The sequence below is a fragment of the Chaetodon trifascialis genome, chromosome 21 (assembly GCF_039877785.1).
Source record: "Chaetodon trifascialis isolate fChaTrf1 chromosome 21, fChaTrf1.hap1, whole genome shotgun sequence".
Lineage (NCBI taxonomy): Eukaryota > Metazoa > Chordata > Actinopteri > Chaetodontiformes > Chaetodontidae > Chaetodon > Chaetodon trifascialis.
In genome coordinates, this window is record NC_092076.1 from 7,552,726 (window position 1) to 7,575,527 (window position 22,802).

The window sequence follows — 22,802 nt, forward strand, 5'->3', positions numbered from 1 at the left end:
ATGTGTTTGCTGGGTCAACACTGATATCGGGGTAACTTTAGGCCAATACCAAATGAGAAATGTCCATGTTGGCCACCGTACCGCAGTGACAACACGGCAAAGCACTTTGGTCGGAACTGACTGCTGCTAAGCTGCTAGCTTGGCTGATAAGTAGCGTTGCAGTTTGTTGTGGATGCGGACAGTCAGACTGTGATATAGACAGTTGACGTGAGTTTCTCTTAAAACCATATTTATTTGTTGTTTGCCTTAAACGTGTCTGATACACAGTGTCTGTCGTTTGTGATGAAATACAATTGTAAGGGTGGTGGCTGGCTGCTTGCTAGCTAGCGGCTCCGGTTATACACTGGAGGGCTAGGCAATTTGAAGCGTTGACCTACTAGCTAATATATGACATCTGACGTATGTAGTGGGTTGCATGAGAAACCATCTGATCCTCTTAAACTGTTTGTGATAGTTAGATAATGGCTGTATTCGGATATTCTTTATGAAGTGTGGTTAGCTAACAGAAGCTAACGGTAAGTGTGTTTGGAGACGTTCAGTTCGTTAAATGCGAAATGCTAACGTTAGCTAAATGCATGTTAGGTTAGCTTGCGTTTAATTAATTACTAAGGGGCTTGGCAACAGTGTAATGTTGTCAAAAATCACCGATTTCAAAATCAACTACATTAAAGACACCATGATGTTATGTTGGTGTAATAAACATTTTGTTACACGGATGGAAGTTGGACGTGTGGTCGAACTGTAAGCTAGCAGTTTCAGGACATAGTCGGTGTCAGTCTGTCAGTGAGGGAGGCACCCTGTTGGAGACAAGTTAGGAAGTAGCAATATTTGATTTGTGAGTCCAGGTTTGTGTCAATTCCTCCCTAATTTGCAGGTACTTAAGGATAAATTGATAAACCACAACCACTGATATGCCAAGTATTATAAAGTATTATCTTTGGTTTAGTGGAGTCGGTTCGTCTGTCCAGGATTTGGAACTTGTAGAGGAAAATGAGACTGAAGGAGATCCAGAGGACTGCCCACCAGGCGTGGAGTCCTGCCGGACACCATCCTATCTGCCTGGCCTTAGGAACATCAGCACAACAGCTTGATGCCTCTTTCAACACCACAGCAGCCCTGGAGATATTTGAGGTGGATTTTTCTGACCCCTCACTGGAAATGCAGCTCAAAGGGTCATTACCCACAACAAACAGGTACTTTATAGAAAATAAGACATGTTGTTGGCAAGATTGATAGCCACTATTCTACCACTGTGCACACCAGCCACTGTGGAGAAGTGACTTTGCTCATTCCTTTGGTATAAAACTTAGTGCACTGCTGTTTTTTGGTACATTGCAAGACAAACATGTCAGTCACAGATATAAACTGTTACAGAAGTAGAGCCTGTATATAGGAAGAAGTTTAGTAGTCAGCATTCAATCTTAATCCTCATAACACATAATATATCTAAGGGGCATCATCACAACACTTTATCCCTTCAAAGCCATTAACATACTCCGCTAACTCCTTGTATTTTTTCTGCTCCATAGGTTGCACAGTATCGTATGGGTGAATTTTGGGATGGACGCAGATGGTACTGGAGGGAGACTGGTTGGTGGCAGTGAAAATGGCACATTAACTGTATATAACCCAGAGGTCATAATGAGCTCTGGAGCAGACGCAGTAGTGGGACAGTCTGACAAACACACAGGACCCATTCGAGCACTCGATTTCAACCCCTTTCAGGTAAATGTCTGCACTCTTCTGTGTCCTTTTAGACAGTTTTTACAGAAAAACTTTGTCTTGGTACTGTAGTGCACCTTATTAATCTTTCTCAATTTGCTCTCTTTCAGAGTAATCTCCTCGCCTCAGGAGCAAACGATTCAGAGATTTATATCTGGGATCTCAACAACTTCAGCAGTCCGATGACACCAGGAGCAAAGACACAGGTGGGTGCGTGATTGTGACCAGATGTTTAATGAATCTCTCACATCTGTCGTGAGGGATGAGGTGAAACACAAAATAGAAACCACAATCGCCAACAGGCAGCTTTCTCCTTGTTTCTTTGTAGTTTCATGTCTGCGTTCACATTGAAAGCCACAAGAAAGTTTTGTTTATGGTTTCCATTTCATGTGTTGTGTGTGTTACTTTCCTTAGATTGTTGCCAATGATGTCTTGTCACATGGACAAGTTCGGTCAACTTTTACTGAATATACATTCCCAAATATCTGTCAGCAACCTTCTTTAAAGGGTCACTTAAATAGGTACCAACATTATTTGCATGGCTCAGGCCTGGCGTTGTCATTTAAATATCAGGAAACTGTTTGTCTCAGACTCACAGTCAGGTTTGTTTTGACAATAACAGCCTTTGTCCCTTCTTTCAGCCAGCTGAAGACATCAGTGTTGTGTCCTGGAACAGGCAGGTTCAGCACATCCTGGCCTCTGCCAACCCCAGTGGGAAAGCAGTTGTGTGGGATCTGAGAAAGAATGAGCCTATCATCAAGATCAGTGACCACAGCAACAGGGTTGGTGCCCTTAATACAAAACACAGCAAGTCCGAGTCCAAAGTTACCTGCTGTCAAATCACTGCAAGTTAATATGAGTTTGTTTCACCCTGCAGGAAGTCTGATCTGTTCTGTGATTTCAGATGCACTGTTCAGGAATGCTCTGGCACCCTGACGTGGCCACTCAGCTGGTGCTGGCCTCTGAAGATGACCGACTGCCCGTCATCCAGATGTGGGACCTCCGTTTTGCCACGTCACCCCTTAAAGTCCTTGAGAACCACACAAGGTGAGGTTCCAGCAATTTGAGAGTCGTGCTAATTTTTGTATTTTAATCAGCTTGAAGAATATACTTTATGTGCCTTTGATGTGTTACAGGGGAATTCTGTCCATATCCTGGAGCCAGGCTGACTCTGAGCTCCTGCTGAGTAGTGCTAAAGACAACCGGATCCTCTGCTGGAACCCAAACACTGGAGAGGTATATGGCAGTAATTGCTGTTTCTCTGTTTCCTGAATAACCTTGCCTCATTATCATGAATTACAGGTGTATTTCCTTCATTTTAGGTCATTTACGAGCTTCCAACAACAAACCAGTGGTGCTTTGATATCCAGTGGTGCCCCAGGAATCCAGCCCTGCTTTCAGCTGCCTCATTTGATGGGAGAATCACTGTCTACTCTGTGATGGGAGGGAGTTTGAAGGCTCAACAGCAAAGCACAGCTGATAAGGTAGCGGCTGTTTCTGTGTGATATATTTAACCCCAAAGGCTGCGTGTTGAGCTGCATTGTTTGTCCCCAAGGTGATGCTGGTGTGACGGGTTTGACATCAACTAATGAACTTCTGTCTGTCATTGACTCTCTGATGTGCAGAGTGTAACAGTAAATTTGAAAGATGCCGGAGAAATAGTTCGAAAAATAGTTAATAGTAGTTTGACATATTTAAATACCGTGTTTTGTCAGACCAGCAGTTCAAAACCAAAAGATACTCAGTTTATAACAAAAGACTGAGAAAACCAGCAGATATTTACATTTGAGAAGCTAAAACCAGTGAAATTTTGACGTCTTTGCTTAATCGAATAGCTTGATATCAAGATATTTGCAGGTTAATTATCTGTCGATCGACTAATTGAAGAATTGTTTCAGCTCCAGCCCAAAAAGTTGTGCTTGTTTTAACATCCAACATTTCTATTTAACAGATATCCTCCTCATTTGATACAATGGATCCCTTTGGCACAGGGCAGGTGCTGCCTCCCCTGCAAGTTCCTCAGCCTGCAGTGCAGGACACCATAGTCCCCCCTCTGAAGAAGCCCCCTAAGTGGGTGCGCAGGCCAGTGGGGGCATCCTTCGCTGTAAGTAAAATACTTTATAAGCATGTTAATGAAAAGGTGTTGTTTAAATGTGCAGATTAATTTCCTTTTTGACTGATCTGTTGATCTTTTTTTTTTCTCTCAGTTTGGTGGAAAGCTGATAACCTTTGAGAATCCCAAGCTGCCTCCGGTGCAGAGCCCCCAGCCCGTCCCCAGACAAGTATTTGTGAGCCAGGTTACCACAGAGACGGAGTTCCTCCAGCGCTCCAGGGAGCTGCAGGCGGCGCTGCAGTCGGGCTCCTTCGGCAGCTACTGCCAGGCCAAGATTCAGAACGCCAAGTCAGACGCTGAGCAGGACATATGGAAGTTCCTTCTGGTGGGGCCTCACGTCCTCTTGGCATTGAGACGTAACATTCAGTCAGTGTGGCGTTGTTGTATTTTGAGCTCATTCACTTTCTGTCTTCACAGGTAAACTTTGAGGATGAAGCCCGCATTAAATTCCTCAGACTTTTGGGTTTCAGCAAAGATGAACTGGAGAAAAAGGTATTGTGCCTCTGATATGTAGCTGTTAGCTGATATCTGTCATATACAAGCCTGTACTTGTGATTCTTTTCCTGTCTTTTGGCTGTAAAAATGTTGTATTTGTTCAGATTTCAAAATGCCTGGGGAAGAGTTTCCAGCACAATGGACATGGAGTAGATGCCAAAGATCTGGCAGAAAAGATGCAGCGGCTCTCCACCGAGGTCAGCAAGCCTCCCTTTTCGCTCATCTTTATTTGCATACCAAGTGTTGCGGCTCATGTTAAGTGTAAACTATCCATTGCTGTCTTTGCAGAGGACTGATGATGCAACTGATGCTAGAACCTCGGGTTCTGTTTCACCAGCAGACTTCTTTAGTCATACCCCAAAGGAAAACTCCAACTTCCAGATCCCTGTATCATGTGGTAAAATCCCTCAATTGATTATATGATTAAAACACATTATATCTGTTTAGATCTCACATCTTGTCATTGCCATGATTGGAAATGTAACCACAGTTTGTGCTGCTGAGTTGATGTCTTCTGACCTTGTCCTTCTCTTGAAGACACCGATGGTTTGATCAGCCAGGCGCTGCTGGTCGGTAACTTCGAGGGAGCTGTGGATCTGTGTCTGAATGACGGTCGTTACGCTGAAGCCATCCTGTTGTCCATCAGTGGAGGAGAGGAGCTGCTCAAGAAAACTCAGCAGAAGTACCTCAGCAAGCAAAAGAACAGCATTTCAATGGTAAGAGTGATTTGTCAGTACGATCACATGGGGATAATATTTCAACTGTGTATTAATTAAATTTGTTCCCAAATGTAGCTCATCTCTTCAGTGGTGACCCAGAACTGGAGAGACATAGTGCAAAGCTGTGAGTTGGACAATTGGAAGGAGGCTCTCGCTGCTCTGCTGACCTACGCTCACCCTGAAGATTTTGCCCGTCTGTGCGGTAAGTTGCTCTCAAATGGGAACCATTTAAGCAGTTCTAGTTTTCTAGCTAACTTTGGTGCTGTACTCCTCCCCCTCAGCTCTTATTTTAGCCTTGTCTCTGTCGTTAATACAACAACAATCTTGTTGTTAGACACCCTGGGAGGCCGGTTGGAGCATGAGAGGACAGAGAAGCGCTGCCTGCAGGCCTGTCTGTGTTACATCTGCTCTGGGAATATCGAGAAGCTCGTGGAGTGCTGGGCCTCGCACAGAGACAGCTCCTCCCCTCTTGGGCTCGAGGTATAATCTCTGTCAGGTTCGGTCAAAGCTTTGCATGAACGAACACTGCTTTCACTGCCCTGCTGCGCCAAGCCACACGCATGAGTCACAAAGCAAGTGAAATATGTGTGGAGTTGTATTTTTATCTGCAACCATATCCGAAAATGATGAATCATTGTAATTATTGATTTGTGTTTTACAAAGACATCTGCTGTGTCTCCTGTGAGATTTATTTGGGAACGACTGCTTGTGCTGACATGCAAAACCATTGTAGCAGTTTGAAGGGAACTTGCAAGAGGATTTTTATGGGCTGCACATGCAAGACGCCGTTGTAGCCTGAAGGTAAGAGCGTTCAAATCTCAGTGACACTGTTTTCGCTTTATTTTCCAGGACCTTGTCGAAAAGGTAATGATGCTGCGCAAGTCAATCGAACGCCTCCGCAACAGCGAGGTGGCAGTCCAGAGCCCCATCCTGGCCGAGAAGCTTACCCGCTATGCTGGCATACTGGCTGCAGAGGGCAGTCTGGGTACTGCCATGATCTACCTGCCTGAGAGCTCAGACCAAGTAAGAGGCGTAACAGTGAGCTAATTACAAACCCACAAATCATAGTTGGCCTCCATGTGAATTGTAATAAATACCTTTGCGTGTTTGCACAATGTTGTCCTTCCAGCCTGGGATCATGATGCTGAGAGAGAGGCTGTTCCACGCTCAGGGAGAGGCTGCCGTCGGACCGCAGCCTCCAAACTCCTTCAACAGAGTCAACGTGTCCGCAGCCAAGCCCGCTCCTGCTGCTCAGACTCCTGCACCAAAAGCACAAGTTATGGTAGAAATTGAATCTTTTTCAACATTATCTTTCCTGTGTAATCATGGATGTCTGAACTTGTCTTTTAAATAGTGTTTTTTTGTTTTTTTTCAGAGTCAGTACCAGCCTTCTGCTCCTGCCCAACAGCAGCCTCCTATGCCGTCGGTTTTTACCCCACAAGCTGCTCCAGCCAACACCGGGCCTGGTCTGCCACCGTCTTCTCATGTACTGCCGCCCAGTGCGACCCGCCCTGCCATGAGGCCTTCCTACCCCCAACATCCTGCTCCGGCACCAGGTTTGACGCGGATCTGTGTTCTACTTCCAGGTGTTTCAGGCTGGTTTTATCTGATGGTTGATGAGTTACTCTGTGCTCCTTGTCCTTTCCCAGGTTTCCTTCCTCATCAGCCATTCCAGCCTCAGCCTATGCCCATTGGCAGACCCTCAGGCTTCCCTCCTCCAGGTTCTTCCATGCCAGCTGCTAATTTATCAGGACCTCCACTACAGCCTTCGTCATCGACCCCTGGAGGCCTGCCCCCCATGCCCAGCCCTGGGGTGCCACCGACAAGCTTCATGCCGTCTACCTCTCTACCTTCAGGCCCCATGCCACCCAGCTCCCAACCTGGAGCCCCGGTCCCCATGTACCCAGGGGGCCTCCACAACCAGGGCCCTGCACCCCCCATGGCATCCGGTCCCTATGTTCCTCTTGGATCAGGGTATCCACAGGGAGGCCCCGGTGCTCCTGCTGCAAAGCCCTTCCCGGCCCCTGCTGTGGCTCCTCCTCCTACAGGTACATGGTCACTTTGTAGCCAAAAGATGAGAAGTACATTCATCTTTAATTCCTTTTTCAGACATTTAAGTTAAACATATCTTGCTAGAGGCAGATCTACATGTTAGCTGGAATCTGTTGCCAATGTTTATTGAATCCTGCTCAGCTGTCCTCCTCGTTTGACTTGCAGGATACTTTCCCTGGCTCCAGTGTGACCTTCAAGGTGACAGGGTTAGGGTTGGATATGGAACAAGAGTGCATTGAAATATACACTTGAGTGACCAGAAAAGCATCTGTGCAGTATATTACAGTGCAATACAACAGCGCTGCATTGAGTTCTATGTTTGTATCAGACTGCAGTCCATTGTGAGTTTCTGTATTGTTCTGGTCACTCGGTGTGTTTTTCCTGGTGTTTGCCTGTGCCGCTGTACGCTTGAGGGAAATGTAGAGAGCTGATTTGTTTGTACGTTTCCTGAAAACACAGCAAACAAAACCGCAGTTTCCGGGCTTGAATCGAGATACTCTAGGTTTGATTTAGGATCATACACTGTCAGCCCTTCAAGAGAACCACAGTTCATACATCAGTAGTGCAAATTAAGACTTGAGTGAGACATTTTACAGCATTCACAGCTGATACATACATGTTTGAGCTTAAAAAGGCAAAAATGAGATGCTTACCGTTACTGAGATGTTGCCGTTGAGTGATTATGAGGATGCTGCCTGAACATTCTGCCATACTTGCTTGAACGGCTGAGATCTGTGGCTTGATGACATGTTTTCACGTTGAGCGTTTTTGCCACGTAGACTAACCTTGGCTCCTTGGCTCAAAGAGATTGCCTTGTGTAAACAATCTTTGGCTGCTTGAGTGTGACTACAGGGGAGGGAAATGCAGCTGGTTTCCTTTTAATTGTCTCTCTTCATTCTTCTAAATTTAGGACCTCAGGAAGGCTGGAATGACCCACCAGCAGTACGAGGTGGACCCAGGAAGAAGAAGGTACTCCTGCGTTTATCACTGTCAGAATAGTCTTTTAGATCTTGCAGTTTTGTCCAATTCTGTAAAAATATGTTAAATAATTAATGTGGTTGTAAGTGTATGTTTGCTCATATATTTAGTGTTTTTCTTTGCTTTCCAATCTTTCCACTTCACCTGGTGACTGCAAAAACATCACTTAGGGTACAAAAGCACCACTGGTTGTGAATCACTGCTCGGTATGCTGTGTATAGTAAAAGCCTGCAGCAGTCCTGTTGAGCACTGGGCAACCTTAAATAATTCTTACTCATCCAGAGCTCAGTTCAGTAATTCAGTGTTTCATCCCTTCTTTATGTTCCACCGATAAATACTGTGTTAATATCAATGAATTAAATGACGACATGTATTGACAGGCGTTGTGTGTCGTGTCAAACCCCAGAGAGAGTTCTGATGCAGCTCTCATTAACTGAATTTCCAGCCGCAGAGGGCAGATGTTGTCCACAAACAAACTGATTAACCCACCAGCTGTTCAGCAGCAAGAAGCAAACAGGATGGAGTTAGCAACTGGCTAACTACAAGCTAAATCCTGGAGTTCTTCTGTCCCCAAGTGGCCAAAAAAAAATCTGTAAATGTAGCTTCACAGCGTGGATACGGCTCACTTTATTACCTTGCTAAGATGTGTCTTAATGCACACAGGTCCCTGATAACTACACCCCACCAGCCCCCATCACTGCTCCTGTGATGGGATTCCCCGTGGAGGCCCCTCATCCCCACGACCATGCCCAAGTTCCCCCTGGAGCCCCCCAGGAGCCCAGCGTGCAGGTTGGCGTGCTACAAGGGGCTGTTATCTGAATTCTCAACAGCAACCTGTGCGGCAAACGTGTCAACACCTCGTATCTATGTCCTTGTTTTCCTCAGCTCCTCCAGCAGCTGCCAGCAGAGAGGGTGGAGCAGAAAGAAATCCCAGCTGAGCACATGGTCCTCAAATCCACCTTTGACAGCCTGGTGCAGCGCTGCCAGCTGGCAGCGAGAGACCCGGTAAGTCTGCCCGTGTGCGGCTGCATGTAATAAAGCTTGAATTGATTGATGGAAAAAGGAGAAAGTTTGAGTTTTACTGGATATAAAATGACCGCAAGTGTTTCCTTTTCAGCAAACAAAAAGGAAACTTGATGATGCAGCCAAACGCTTGGGATACCTGTATGACAAGCTGAGAGAGCAGTCGGTAAGAAAAGATTACATGATCACACAAGGTTTATCATCAGGCTGCAGAAAACATTAGATAAGTGACAGTTCACCCAAATCTTAACCAACACCTTGAAACATCTCATAAAACATAATGCAGATTCTTTCATAGCCATTAGCATAAAGTTACTGCAGGATATTTAGTGAAGGTGAATAAGAGGCACCTTTGCTAACGTCAGAAGAAACTGTTAAATTCTTCAGAAATATACAGTCAAGCTTCAAGGAGAAGCAGGGAAGGCAACATATTTAATTAGGGAGGCAATCGTTTAAGGAAATCATTAATCAAGAAATCATTTCAATGATGTGTCCAGCAAGACTTGAGTCTGCTTTTTTTCTTTTTGGGGAACTTGCGGTGTGCCTTTTTCACATTTTCTGGTCAGCACCAGGTGCCACATGATGCGTGTAACATCGTTTCCCTGCCGATCTCTCAGCTCTCTCACAGCATCCTGAACGGCCTCCACGAGATCAGCCGCTGCGTGGCGAGCCAGAACTACCAGCGGGGCCTGGAGGTCCACACCCAGGTGGTCAGCAGCAGCAACTTCAGCGAGATCTCCGCCTTCATGCCCATCCTCAAAGTGGTCATGACCATCGCCAACAAGCTGGGCGTCTAACCCCAGGGACACCACCAAACCACACTTCAGTGTTATCATATTGTTATATATGTATTTATTTCTTTTTTTTTGACCTGATGACATGCTTTCATAATGAGAATAATTACTGATAATATTGCAGATTGTGGTCTTCATCACTCCATACGGATTCCCTCCCGGAGGACTCGGCCAGCGAGGTGGATTTTTGTAGACATTTGTCAATGTTGCTGTGGTAATTTTCCAATAAGATGAATGTATTCTGAAAGTCGTGATTCTGTGTAAATCTAACAGTTGATGTAATATACGAAGCAAGTGGTGCAAAGTTTGAATCGAGTAGGTGCATCTTCATCGCTCTCTACACACACACGCGTAGGTTTCCTCCATAGGGCTCCAGCTGCAGACGCAAAACATCTGGGACCTGCAGCTTCCACGTCCGCTGCAGGGGTGGACATGGTGAAATAAAATCTGGGTTGCACTTCTGTCCTGTCGGCGTAGCTTGTGCAAGAGAGACTTTTTACCGAGCACGTGTCATTTCACAACAAGCATCGTTAGGAAATACTTTAACATAAATGCTGATTGTTCTCTTCACCTGCTGTAACAGATTGTGTCCGGTTAATGGTGCCATGAGGGGTTTTGGGCCAAAACACTGCAGGTGATTGTGATTGTCAAAGTTGCTGTTTAATCTTTTTTTTCCCTCTCTCCATTTTGTGTTAGCTTAGCACTGTTAATTAGCTTGTGCGAGTGAGCGAGTGACTGCCTCTTTTTGTTGTGCATCAGTGTGCGTGTTTCCCAGAGTTAACCCCTGCTGAGTTCACATGGCAGCTCGTGAAAGAAAAAAAAATTAATTTATGTTGAACTGCAAAAGAATTGACCGTTAAAGATGCTTAACTTATCTTTCTACCCAGACTGCAACATCTCATCCTTTTGTAACTCCAGATTCCTTTTAAAAAACACATATTTTAGATTAGCTCATACAGCGATACCAACTTAAACGAACTGACGAATGGAGACGTGATGTTTTGAGGTTTGTAGCTGGACGTGACGCTTGATAGTTTGGTGTATCATGGCAGCAGAAGGCAGAAGTGCCTCTGTGCTCATTTTGGTTGCACAGATATTTATACAATCCATGTTGCTTACTTTATTCATTGCGGTATCTTTTTCAAATAAAATTTCACTTCAGAGGTTTTTTGGGACTTGGTGAATTTCTTCAATGCATTTATCACATGATAATCAGTTGTACCTAATGGCTTTATTAATGAAGTTAATTATCAGAATAGGTTTTATAAAATAAAGTGATATTTGTTCTGTCTTCTTAAGTTCATCATCACTGAATTATGCTGTTGGCTTATTAGAAAATGACCCCTTTATTAGTAATTGTAAGTGCAAAATAGGTCCACTTAATCCTAGGACTAATTAATGGATTCTGACCATAAAACATGAGTAAAGGGATGGGAAAGATTAAGATACACAACAGTATATAAAGTAGTGAATCTGGAGTAGCTAAAATTCTGCTGCACATGAATGCATCCAATAATAAAATGTTGATTACAACAGTGTGTGAGGGGCAATTGATGACTCCAGATGCTTTATTTTGCCTCCACTTTGCTCTCTGAACAGTAGGTGTCTCTGTGTTCAACATCGTGCATGTGCTTTATCTTCTCAGTGCAGCTACTGCACAGTGAGCTGCTACCTGCGCTTATACAGTCTTTACATCTACACCCGCAGCGTGTTTTCCTATTTTAATCAAAAGCACCTGAACGCACTAAGTGTTCATTTACTTTTTTTTCTGAGACACCTCGAGGGGCGTTTCATAACTCATTGATATCACTCACTGCTAAATCCTGGTGCAGCGAAATGGCAGTTTGCAAGCTGGCACAGGTGGTTCACATGCCCTTCGGCCATTGGTCCATGAGGATCATAAGTCAGGAACCGGCCGCTGATTGGCCGCTCGCAGTCAGACGCTGTAGCTGCGTGGCGTGTATGTTTTTGGTTTTGAACTGCAGTAACCTCAGCCACGACGGTCTGGGGTGATCTTAATAATGCAACTTCACCACACATCACACCACGCCAGTGCCCTGAGTCACGCCTCGCTCCCGTCGTGGCAGCAGAGTTCAGGGTGACGGAGCTGCGATGCGGCCAGCAACCACCCAACTGTGGCCAGGGGCGGAAAGTATATTTACTCAACTACTTACAGCTTAATTGAGTATTTAATATTAATAAATAGAAGAAGAAACAGTGTTTGCATTGCATGTTTCATGTAAGAAATGCAGCTCAACGTGTTTCACAGTAAATAAATTCATCATGTGCTTCAGACATGTGCAAAGACATGCAATGAAAAAAGACAGGGATAGAATTTACGAAAAATAAGTTGGACAATAGTGCTGGCAGTAGTAAAAATAAGATTAAAAAAAAAAAAGGATGGAAAGGAACACAGAGAATGCATCAGATTGGAAATAAAACCGACTTAAAAAATACCCCACACACTGCTTTTATCTGACAGCTTCATCTGTATTATTACAGATTAAGCTGCATGGCAGCATAGAAAGTGACGCTTCCACATTAATGCCTCAATAATTATAATCCAGTACTGGTACTTTAAGTACAGTCAAGCCCAAAATTATTCACACCCCTGGCAAATTTGGACTTTTAAAGTTACTTTTATTCAACCAGCAAGTTTTTTTCATGATTGGAAACGACACAGGCGTCTCCCAGAAGATAATTAGATGATGTACAAGAGGCATCGTTGTGGAAAAAAATATTTCTCAGCTTTTATTTACATTTGAACAAAAAGTGGCATGTCCAAAATTATTCATACCCTTTGCAAACTGTCACACTCTGTGGGAAAATCCAAAGTATACCATTCCAAATAGTCCAAGCTGTTCTAAAGCATCCTAATTACCCTGATTCATTGGGAACAGCTGTTTTAATCAGCTCAACAGGTGAAAAACAGCAGCCCTCTGCAGTTGGTGTGTGGACAGCCATGGCTACGACAGAGGCATTGTGACTGCTCACAAGTCAGGAAAGGGCTATAAGGCCATATCTAAATGTTTTCAGGTTCTAGTAGCTACAGTGCAAAGTATTATTAAAAAATACAAGACATTAGTGAGGGAGTTGAAAAGGAATCCAAGGATCACCACCAAGGCCGTCCTGGTGAATCTGGACTCTGCTGGTGGCAACGTCTCAAGGCAGACAGTCCAACGGACACTGCACACTGCTGGGCTCCATGGACACAGACCAAGGAGGATGCCACTTCTCCAGATAAGGCGCACAAAAGCCTGCTTGGCCTTTGCAAAATGCTCATCTGCACAAAGAAGAAGACCTCTGGTCTTCTGTTTTATGGTCAAATGGAACAAAAATTTAATTGTTTTGCCACGATGATGTATCCTTCATTTGGCATAAAAAAAGGAGAAGCCTTCAACCTAAGAACACCATCCCCACTGTCAGACATGGTGGTGGGAACCTAATGCTTTGGGGGTGTTTTTCAGCCAATGGACCAGGGAACTGAATCACAGAGAACGGCACCATGAAAAAACAGCAATTCATCAAGATTCCCAACAACAACATCAGGCAGTCTGCAGAGAAAGTTTGGCCTTGGGCACCAGTGGACATTCCAGCATGACAACGACCCAAAACATGCACAGCGGTGAAGAAATGGTTAGCGGACAAAAACATTAACGTTTTGCAGTGGCCCAGCCAGAGAGAAATATTTTTGTTCACAACGATGCCTCTTGTACATCGTCTTATTATCTTCTGGGAGACGCCTGTGTCGTTTCCAATCAAGAAAAAACTTGCTGGTTGAATAAAAGTAACTTTAAGTCAAAATCTGCCAGGGGTATGAAAAATTTTGGACTTGACTGTATATTTTGGTGCTAATACTTTCCCTTAAGTACAACATTTAGTGTGGTATTGCTGCTTTTACTTATGTAAAATATTTGAGTACTTCTTTCACCCAGTGACTGAAATAAAGTGAGAAAAATGGTGGAATGTAATTCAGTGTATTACTGTACTTTACTGTACTTGAGTACTTTTCACTCCACCAGTATTTGGGTTATACTTACTCCATTTTTTTCCGTATATATTTAAAAGCATTGCTATAGATGAAGTTACAACAACATATAATGTAGTTAAAATTGGCTCTACGTTTTATTATCACTGTGTGGTATTACCACTTTTACTTATGGGCTAAATGAACAGTCATTTTCACTGTCAGTGAGGATGTTTGAGGCTTTTTTTTTTCTTTTGCTCTCTAAATGACTTCAGAGATCCACTAACTGAATAATTGTTTCACCTTTGGAGAGCTTTGCTCAACAACATTTTGGAGGCAATGTCACACCCACAAACCCTGTACTCCTCTCTGATGTAATATAAGCTGGTCTCTGGTCAGCACACTGGTCCCACATTCCTCTCTGCACTGTGCAAACCATTTCACACATTTTCAGAGTGCAATCTTCATCCGCAGGCAAGAGCAAATAACTGCAGCATTGCACAGTTTGGATATATTTGACTTGCTTATGTCAGCAGCAAGCTGGATGCTCTGTGTTCTTTACCCCTCACACGACAAACACAGGGCTTAGTTTATTTTACCCAGTACCAGTGGGTAGAAAAGCGTCCAGCTGATTGGTTGTTTTGATCCAGTTCCCCAACAGTAACATAAAAATAACACTGACACTGGGTCAGTTTTGAAGCCAGTGTTAAACCTCGTCAGGGAGCCAAAAACACTCAGACGAGTCCCAGTTGGGTTACTACCAGAGAGCTGCAGATTGTTGCACATCTGCACACAAAAACAGCTGTGAGAGAAATATTCAGGTCATGTACTGGAGCAAATTTTGCTTTTTTTTTGTACGAGCAGCATTTTTCTGTTGTGGGTTGTAACTGAATCATGTTTTATGAGCTGATTTTGTAAACAAATTCTGATACTGCTAATTCACCACTAACCATAACTGTGTGATGGAGTTAAAGTAGAATATCTAATCTTGACTCATTTATTAAATGTCGGGTGTTTTCAGACGTATTAGAAAGGAGTATGTGTGGGCTGAAAGCTCAGCAGTGCTGGAAAGTAACTACGTCCATTTATTAAACTGAAGTACAAGTTTGAGGTACTTCTACCTCTATTTTATGCTGCTTTATATTTCAACTCCTCTGAATTAGAAATGTTAACATTTTATAGACAAAATAAAAGATTATTTCATAAATTAGGGATTCAACTAACCTTTTTTTTTTTTTTTTCTTGTCTCAAATGCAGGACTATTAAAAACGTCTTTCCAGATACTGTGTAATGCTGAAGCCTGAATCCAGCCCTGTTAATCATTCAAGCTCTAGACCCCCTGACAGCCTCTGGCCTCATTCTACACAGAATCAAGATTAAATGCTTCCTGCTGCTGCAGCTGGATCATCAGTTTCACTTCTGTCTGACCTGCCATTGACAGCTCACATAAAAAGATCCACACTTTGAGCCCTCAAATGGCAAAGTCCAGGAGGCAGAAACGAGTTCAAACTCCCAGAATCCAATTAAAAAACACACGTTTAAAAAGAGCTCTGCAGGGAAACATGAACACTGAAGTGTTCAGTTGGATGCAGAGACACAAAGAATAAAAAAAAACAGGAGAGCAACAAGTGTTTTGAATTACGAGTGTATTGAAAATATTGTGACTTTTATTTCAGAATACAGTTGAGATTTGACGTAATCATTCAGAGTGACGACCTTCTGACCCTCCTCGTCATCAGGAAAGAGTTGAATTTGGCGCTCTGGGCAGCAGGAGTCGTTTGCATGGCTTTGACGTATTGTCGGGTTTGGTCAGGAGATTCCTCGTGAAGCACCTGGTTTGGAGGTTTTCATACTGCGATGCCGCGATGGGTCGGAACTAGTTGGCACATCCATCAGGGCTCGTATTTTCTACGTTAAATCTCACGACTGAACGTTGGCGCCAGGCGTCAAGCTGTATCTGCTTCTTTGAAAATGAACCAATCCTCCATTGGCCTTTACAGTACCTAAATGCTGTCATGCTACCATTTGCCTAAATTAAATGCTCAGAATAAAAGCGGTGTTCCACCTGGTGCCTTGGCCTGTAAACATAGACCTCGGTCAGATTTGTTTTGTGGCGTTTGAACCTTTTTGTCTTCACTGATCAGGAATGGATGTAAGTCATAAGGCATTAGGTTGTATCCTGACTCTTGGGGAAAAAACAAACAGGTGCTCCAATTTGATATATATGTTATTTTATGAGACTTTCTGACAAATAGGTCTGTAACGAATGATTTTCATTGCCGATCAATCGTTAAATCTATAAAATGTCCAAAAATTGCGAAAAATTCCCCAGAGCCCAAAGTGACGTCTTCAAATCGCTTCTATTGTCCAACTAGCAGCCCCAAAGCCCAAGACTCTTCATTTACCGTCATAAATGACAAAGAAAAGCAGCATTTGAAAAGTGACTGGAACGATGAATCGATCGTGAATCGATGAATCGTTGCAGCTCTACGGCCAAATCTCGGAATGCAGAAAAATGTTCGGCTCAGAACAATCTTTTTTTTTTTTAGTCAATAAGGAAAAAAAACCCTAAATAAATACATAAATAATAATAATAATAAGCATTCCGCACACCAGAATTGAAGATGGACACAAACATCGATGCACCTGAAATTCTGCTGTGACGATCATCGAAGGGAAACCAGACCCCCGCCTCAGAAACCACCGCAGCAACAGTTCTGATGATCCAAAAGCGACGCAGCTCCACAGTACGTTACAAAAATAGACACGATTCTGCCATTAGAGTCACCGACGAAACACCTCACTACAACACCTACTACAGCACATCATCATGCATGGGCGGCAAGTTGCTTTGTAACACCAGAACTGTCACGTGACTGGCTGCTACATCAACCGGCGAGATCTCTGCTGCAGGTGTTTTCGGGACAGAAAGACGGACATGTTGGGTGAACTCTCAAGAAGGAAGCAAAGCCACTGATGCCACAATGTTAAAAAACCTGCACAATGAAGTGGAGAAGCGGCTCGTGTGCTCTAGCGGACCTTTCGGATTGTTAGAAACGTGTGGACGATTGGCACGCTTTTGGCAATATGATATATTCATTAAAACACAACAAAAGTCGATGAGTCTAAGTTAAAATTACACGTAGCATTTCCTGTTAATATTGAACGGCAGTTTTAATTTCATCCCAAGCTCCACTTCATTACAGCACACACTAAATAAAGCCTGTGTGCGTCTTCTTCTAAAGCCTTTGACTTTTCTACATATTTGGTTCAATCAGAAGAAATCCGGGGTACACACTGCAACAAGCACTGCATGTACAGTTTTGGCGTACCGGCTGTGGGTATAGCCGGGTTATAAGATGGTCTGGGTTCCCTCACTCTTCCACCGTGTGCCATATTTCATTAAAGCCAGCAACTTTTTTCCTAATTCCCCCGAAATATGATTCAAACTCTCGTCCCTTGTTTTCACATCGTAGAGCGCTCAAGGAGTGAATTCATGTCAGAACTGTAAAAACTTGATGTAAACTACAATAAAAGGCAACAGTCCCCTCATCAGCTGTGATGTTAGTCCATGTTTCAGTGCTCCACTTCTTCTCTATTTGGATTAATAATTGAGTAATACTTACATAAAAATGATCGGCTACATGACTTTGCATGAAGAATGCACACCAAAGTGGCGAAACAGCGGAGGATGAAGTGGACTTTTAAAATGCATCTACTTCAAATCTAAAACATCTTTGCAAGACCTTGGCCTGACTGAGCAACAGAAACCGAGGCCAAGAGCTTAGCAAAACGTGTTTGTTATCCATCTTGAACAATTTTGTTTAGGTACAGCTACAAAAACCACAAAAACAAGCAAAATGTGGTCAAGGCCCTCACGAAGCTGACGTTTATCCTCAGAGGATGAGAAATGTATAGCTGTCAAAAGACTGTGAAGCTTCTTCTTTTCGGTTGTTTTGCCTCGAAGCTGACCACAATTCAACAATCTTAGCCACTCCGGTGGCTTCCGTCTCCCGTGCGCTGTATTCGGGCCAGGACCAGCTCGTGGGACACCCTCTTGCGGTCCGTCGCCAGGCCCAAGTAGCACATGAGGTCGATGAAGCAGGTGGTAAGGTTCAACCTGCAGCCAAACTCGCTGGTTGCATAGTCATAGGGGAAGGAGTGGTGGTAATTGTGGAACCCCTCACCTGTAAGGTACAAGGGACAGTGGTCAGCAAATCGCACGAAAAGCAGGAAACAGTTCGCAGGACGTGATGTGTGTCAGACTCTGCAAAGCTGGAGGATCTTCACTGTACATTAAGATTCATTAAGGGCTGTTTTAGAGCGATTTTAGAGAATCTGATGATGAAATCCACTAAAAATCAACCGTAAAAGCGGAATATCATGTGAGCTGCCAAAATGTGGATGCAATTTATAAAAATCAGGGTTTTGCTGAACATTACAAGCATTTTGTCACAGCACCTCAGCCGTAAACAGCGCTGCTGTTCAAGCGTTAGGGTTTTCATCACTTCTGGTGACGTTGCACAGACTTACATAGACCACTCCTCGCCTAACGCTAAGCTTAACCCCACTCTTCACCCTCAAATTGAATGATACTGGGACTTGGCATTTTGTCCTCACAAGTACAGCGAGTCCCCACAGCTTGACTGTGTAAACAGATTTTTGTCCCCACAATGTCGGTAATACATTGGCACACACACACAAGGACGCAAAGTCCCCCACAATGTGACTGAGTAAACAGGTTCATGTTGCTACAATGAGTAACACACACACACACACACACACACACACACACACACACGCACACACACAGAGTGACGATGAAGAGGTCCTCTGACGGCAGCGCAGCATGAGCTCATCACTTCAATAAACCGTAAGAAGCTCCACATCAGAAGATGCAGGACGCGAGTCTGCGGACTTCGCGGCTTTATGAGTCAGATGTTCTGTTCAAGAAAATGAAGAAGCTGCGTCCAATTCTACGTCTGTGTGATGTCCAATAAGAACAAAAAGCCTTATTCATAAATTATTGGAGGGCGACGAGTCAGCTGCCTCCGCCAGAGAAGGTCTCTGTCGCCTGATGAGCAACTTTCATTAGAGCGAACAGACTTTTTGTTCAGAAAAGCGGCGTACAAATGAAGTTTTATCATCATTATCACCAAGTTCGCTTCATGTTGTTAATCGCTCTTTGTCTGTTCTTTAAAAAACAGATCACACCTGCGTGTTTTTCATACCTATGGCGCTGAAAGCGACGAACTTGTTCTCCCTGGGGTTGATGTTCTTGTCATAGGGTCTGTTTCCCCACATGTGAGCGGCGCTGTTGACCAGCCAGGTGGCGTTCAGCACCAGGGTGTACCTCAGCAGAGCTGGGATGAAGTACGCCACCCACAGGGACTCCCCCCACAGGCACCAAGGCACGAACATGGGGACGAAGAAGCACATGAGCAGCACGGACGGCTTGTAATACCTGCAGAGGAAGCAGAGAGAGCGGAGCTGTGTATTCAGCACAGTACATTACATGAAACACACTAATGCTCGTCAGACTCTTCACTCTCTGACCTTCGTCCGCGTGACACAGTTTTCACACAACCCAAACTTGAGTCAATTTGCACATGCAAGAATAATGTGTTGGCAACTGCCACCTAGTTTGAGCCGAATGACTAATAAAACCTGCTCAACAGACAGAACTCTGCAGCAGCGGCAGGTCAATCGCACTAGCCGGAGGAGTTTATTTTTCCTTTATTTGCTCCGCATTAGAATTTGATATATTATCAGGAAATGAAGTTATGAAACAGTCATGCGTTACGTCCAGGCTACCTGCCAAAGGAGTAAAGTGCAACTTTTTTAAACCTAAATCCTCCCAGGCTGATATTTAACCGTGAGATGAAATGGAAAAGCCACTTACTTCCTTTGAAACATTACAACTTTGTCGGCCAGCAGGTCACTGAGCTCCAGCTTGCGTCCTTTCTCAATGACGTCCGGGTGTTTGCGCACCAGCAGCCAGCCGATGTGGGAGAAGAAGAAGCCCCGCACGGCGTTGTGAGGGTCAGCATCTGTCTCTGAATATTTGTGGTGAACCCTGTGGTCTCGAGCCCATTCAAAGATATCATTCTGTGGGTTCAAGCAAAGACAGATTACACACGCTGTACACACAACATGGTACTTACACAGTGATGAAAGCTGCTATTATCACAACTGTCACTTTTAGGTACCTGAAACGCCATGGAGTTAGCAACGCCAAGAAAGATCCTTAGAGGTAACGCGGCCTTGTAGGATCTGTGACTCCACAGGCGATGAGCTCCTGCAGTGACTCCTAAAGCACTTATCAAAAAACAAAGTACAGCTGTGGAGAGAAATGCATCAGCAAATTAGTGTGACCACCTTCCGCTCATCCCCTCCACCAAAGCACTCCACTGCACAATGCAACGTTGAGGCATCAGACATTTTGTGCACACTGGTGCTGTCATTGTTAGGGCTTGAAGGTGATCCTGTAATAAGTGACAGCCATGTATGTGACATTATGACATCTGTGTAGCTGAAGGAGAGACTGCCACCCATAAACAGTAAAATAGTTTCTCAAAAAGCTGAAATTAACAAGGTCGGGACTTTTATTTGTCCCAAAGGGATAGCAGGCTCTGCCACAACAGCAATAAAAACTGCAAAACAGGGCAAAAAACACAGGAAAAGTCACAATATTAGTGGGAAAAAGAATGGTTGGAGATGCGATGGTGCTTTACACAGCTGATAGTTTTGACTGGGGGTTGTCTGAGGCGTGGCGGGTCTGTCAGATATTATGGGGTCTGCTGTTGGTTTTACAGTTCGGATCGACTTTTCTGCCAAAAATTCTGTTTGAAGTCAAGAGATGCATGTCAGCACACGAAAGAAAAAGTGAAAAGTGACTCAATAACAGACTTATAGAACAGAGGTCCGCTGACCTGGACCCTGGCAAGCTGCCTCAGACAACAAAGGTGTTTGCTTTCCTTACTCAGCACATGTGTATTTCTATCAAAGGGACTGTCACTTACGATGCCCGCAAACGCTTAAAGACTCGACAATCTCAATATCTTGTCTGTAAATTATAGTGCTTGCAGGTTGGGTGGTGACATCTGCAATCAGCGCACATGTCGTTGGTTTTGACACGTTCAATTCGAACACCGGCAGTTATAAAACTAGTTTAAAGCAGGACCATGAGGCATGTGCAAACTTCACAATGTGCTGGTTGTCAGACTCACTACGGCAGTCACTGAGGTACAAAATGTATAAGAGCCTTGGCTGCAGTCATGCGGTTAACAGACTGTAGTTTATAGGGCTTTTTCCTCTTTATTAGAGGCAAAACACTTGTGACTTTGCGTCCAAATGATCATGATCGTGATCCCACTAGCTTTCCTGCAAAATGTCTCTTCCAGAAAATCATAAAATTTTTCCCTTGATCAAAATAGTTTACACTAGTCTACTTGTTTCACAAGAGATTTACTAAACAGGAAGGAAGCAAAGACTTGTTATATGGAACGGTGACGCTCTCTGGGGAATGTAATTACATCATATCAGATGATGACTGGGTGGATAAAACCATGAGATGATTGCACGTATGATAAGACTAGAAGCATTATGATCTCTTCACAAGTGCAACCCCCGTGGTTTTGACTCATGAGAAATACTCATCCCAGTGATTTCTAACCAAACGCAGCGTGCGGTTTATGTAATTAACAGACTGCTCCTCCTTTGTCTGCATTCCTGCTAAAAAGGTAGTTGGCCCCATGTTGTTAAGAAGTTATTTTCTTCCCAAGCATGCACTGTGCAGGTTGCAGCCTCGAGATGCATGCTGTGACATTTAATCTCTGCTGAAATATGCCTCATCTATAATCCCTCTACATCCAGCGCGCTGGGAGGAACATGCACAGATCCTATGCATGCGCCAGCGGTGAGAGAGTGGGCCGGGCTGCTGACATAACAGCTGTGATTTAGGTAAAACACCATGTATTCCATTATCAGGATAAAAAAAGGCTAAAACGCCACAATCAGAAATGCTGTTAACAGGTAGGATTTTTACTTACACCAAAGCAAGGTCAAAGAAGATGCGGAAGGGATGAGGAATATGGCGTACACGGCACCTATATGCAATAGAGTCATCAATATGACATTTTTCCATACGATTATCCTGGCAGGTTTGGGGCCTTCTTTCTCTCTGTATGTGTGATCAAACACGTCTTCTCTGGTGGCCTCTGGAAGAACATTCCCGTTGCTGGACTTGTGCTGCTTCTTCTCCAACGCCTCCGCCTCCGTCATCGTGGCAGCGGCTCGGTGATGCTCTGAGCGGCAAAGAAAGCGGAGAGAAATCGGTCATGTCGGGTGTTTGTGTGACGGGCTAAAACACCTTCGCACGGTGAATGTTAATTATTTCTGTGCTAGCTAGCTAAGCTAGCTGGCGCTGCTGGTGAGGGTGAGGATGGTCATGTAACGATGATGCTGATTTCTAGCTGACATACGACATTTGCTGCGCTGCGTAACACTGATATTACACCTGTGGAACAGAAACATGGCGGATAAATAACTCACCAAAGACCGGCAGACGAGTGGAAAAGAGATCTGGCGTGTTAACGGGAGATGAAGCTGCCCTGCTTCACCCAAAACTACAGTAACCTAGAAAAGAGAGAGTGATAGTCAGCTCTGCAGCGGACGAATCAATAAGAGCCGGAGCTCGAGGTGCGACTGACCAATCACCGCTCGGATGCCGCCTCAACCTCGGACTCTGATTGGCTGCCTGTTTATCTGCTGTTCACCTTTTATTCATTCTCCTGCCAGATGTAGCATATATTTACCTCCCCTGGAGAGCAGCTGCTGCTGTCTAGACACGTACTGAGTTATGCGCGTCCATGTTTCCGTTCACACGTGGATTAAAACGAGTAGAGCAAGTGTGAAATTCAACGATGAAACTGGAACAA

General features: G+C 44.2%; 3 protein-coding genes across 3 annotated transcripts in view; 1 reads left to right on the forward strand and 2 right to left on the reverse strand.

Moving 5' to 3' along the window:
- The window catches only part of sar1aa (secretion associated, Ras related GTPase 1Aa), a 239,404-nt gene that overhangs the window by 135,772 nt on the left and 80,830 nt on the right, over positions 1-22,802 (reverse strand). The window lies entirely within an intron of this gene.
- On the forward strand, positions 51-11,060 carry sec31b (SEC31 homolog B, COPII coat complex component). The gene is made up of 25 exons (XM_070991328.1): positions 51-207; positions 947-1,193; positions 1,530-1,725; positions 1,833-1,928; positions 2,364-2,504; positions 2,627-2,769; positions 2,859-2,958; positions 3,045-3,206; positions 3,674-3,826; positions 3,930-4,160; positions 4,253-4,327; positions 4,435-4,527; positions 4,619-4,727; positions 4,868-5,046; positions 5,125-5,251; positions 5,384-5,529; positions 5,899-6,072; positions 6,179-6,331; positions 6,425-6,605; positions 6,699-7,097; positions 8,012-8,070; positions 8,743-8,868; positions 8,965-9,084; positions 9,197-9,268; positions 9,720-11,060. The coding sequence occupies exons 2-25, from the start codon at positions 991-993 to the stop codon at positions 9,897-9,899; spliced, it is 3,618 nt and encodes a 1,205-aa protein (XP_070847429.1). The 5' UTR covers positions 51-207; positions 947-990; the 3' UTR covers positions 9,900-11,060.
- On the reverse strand, positions 15,493-22,598 carry scd (stearoyl-CoA desaturase (delta-9-desaturase)). Its single transcript, XM_070991069.1, has 6 exons — positions 22,417-22,598; positions 21,915-22,169; positions 20,073-20,203; positions 19,766-19,971; positions 19,095-19,327; positions 15,493-18,050 (listed from the first exon to the last, which is right to left on the reverse strand). The coding sequence occupies exons 2-6, from the start codon at positions 22,144-22,146 to the stop codon at positions 17,851-17,853; spliced, it is 1,002 nt and encodes a 333-aa protein (XP_070847170.1). The 5' UTR covers positions 22,147-22,169; positions 22,417-22,598; the 3' UTR covers positions 15,493-17,850.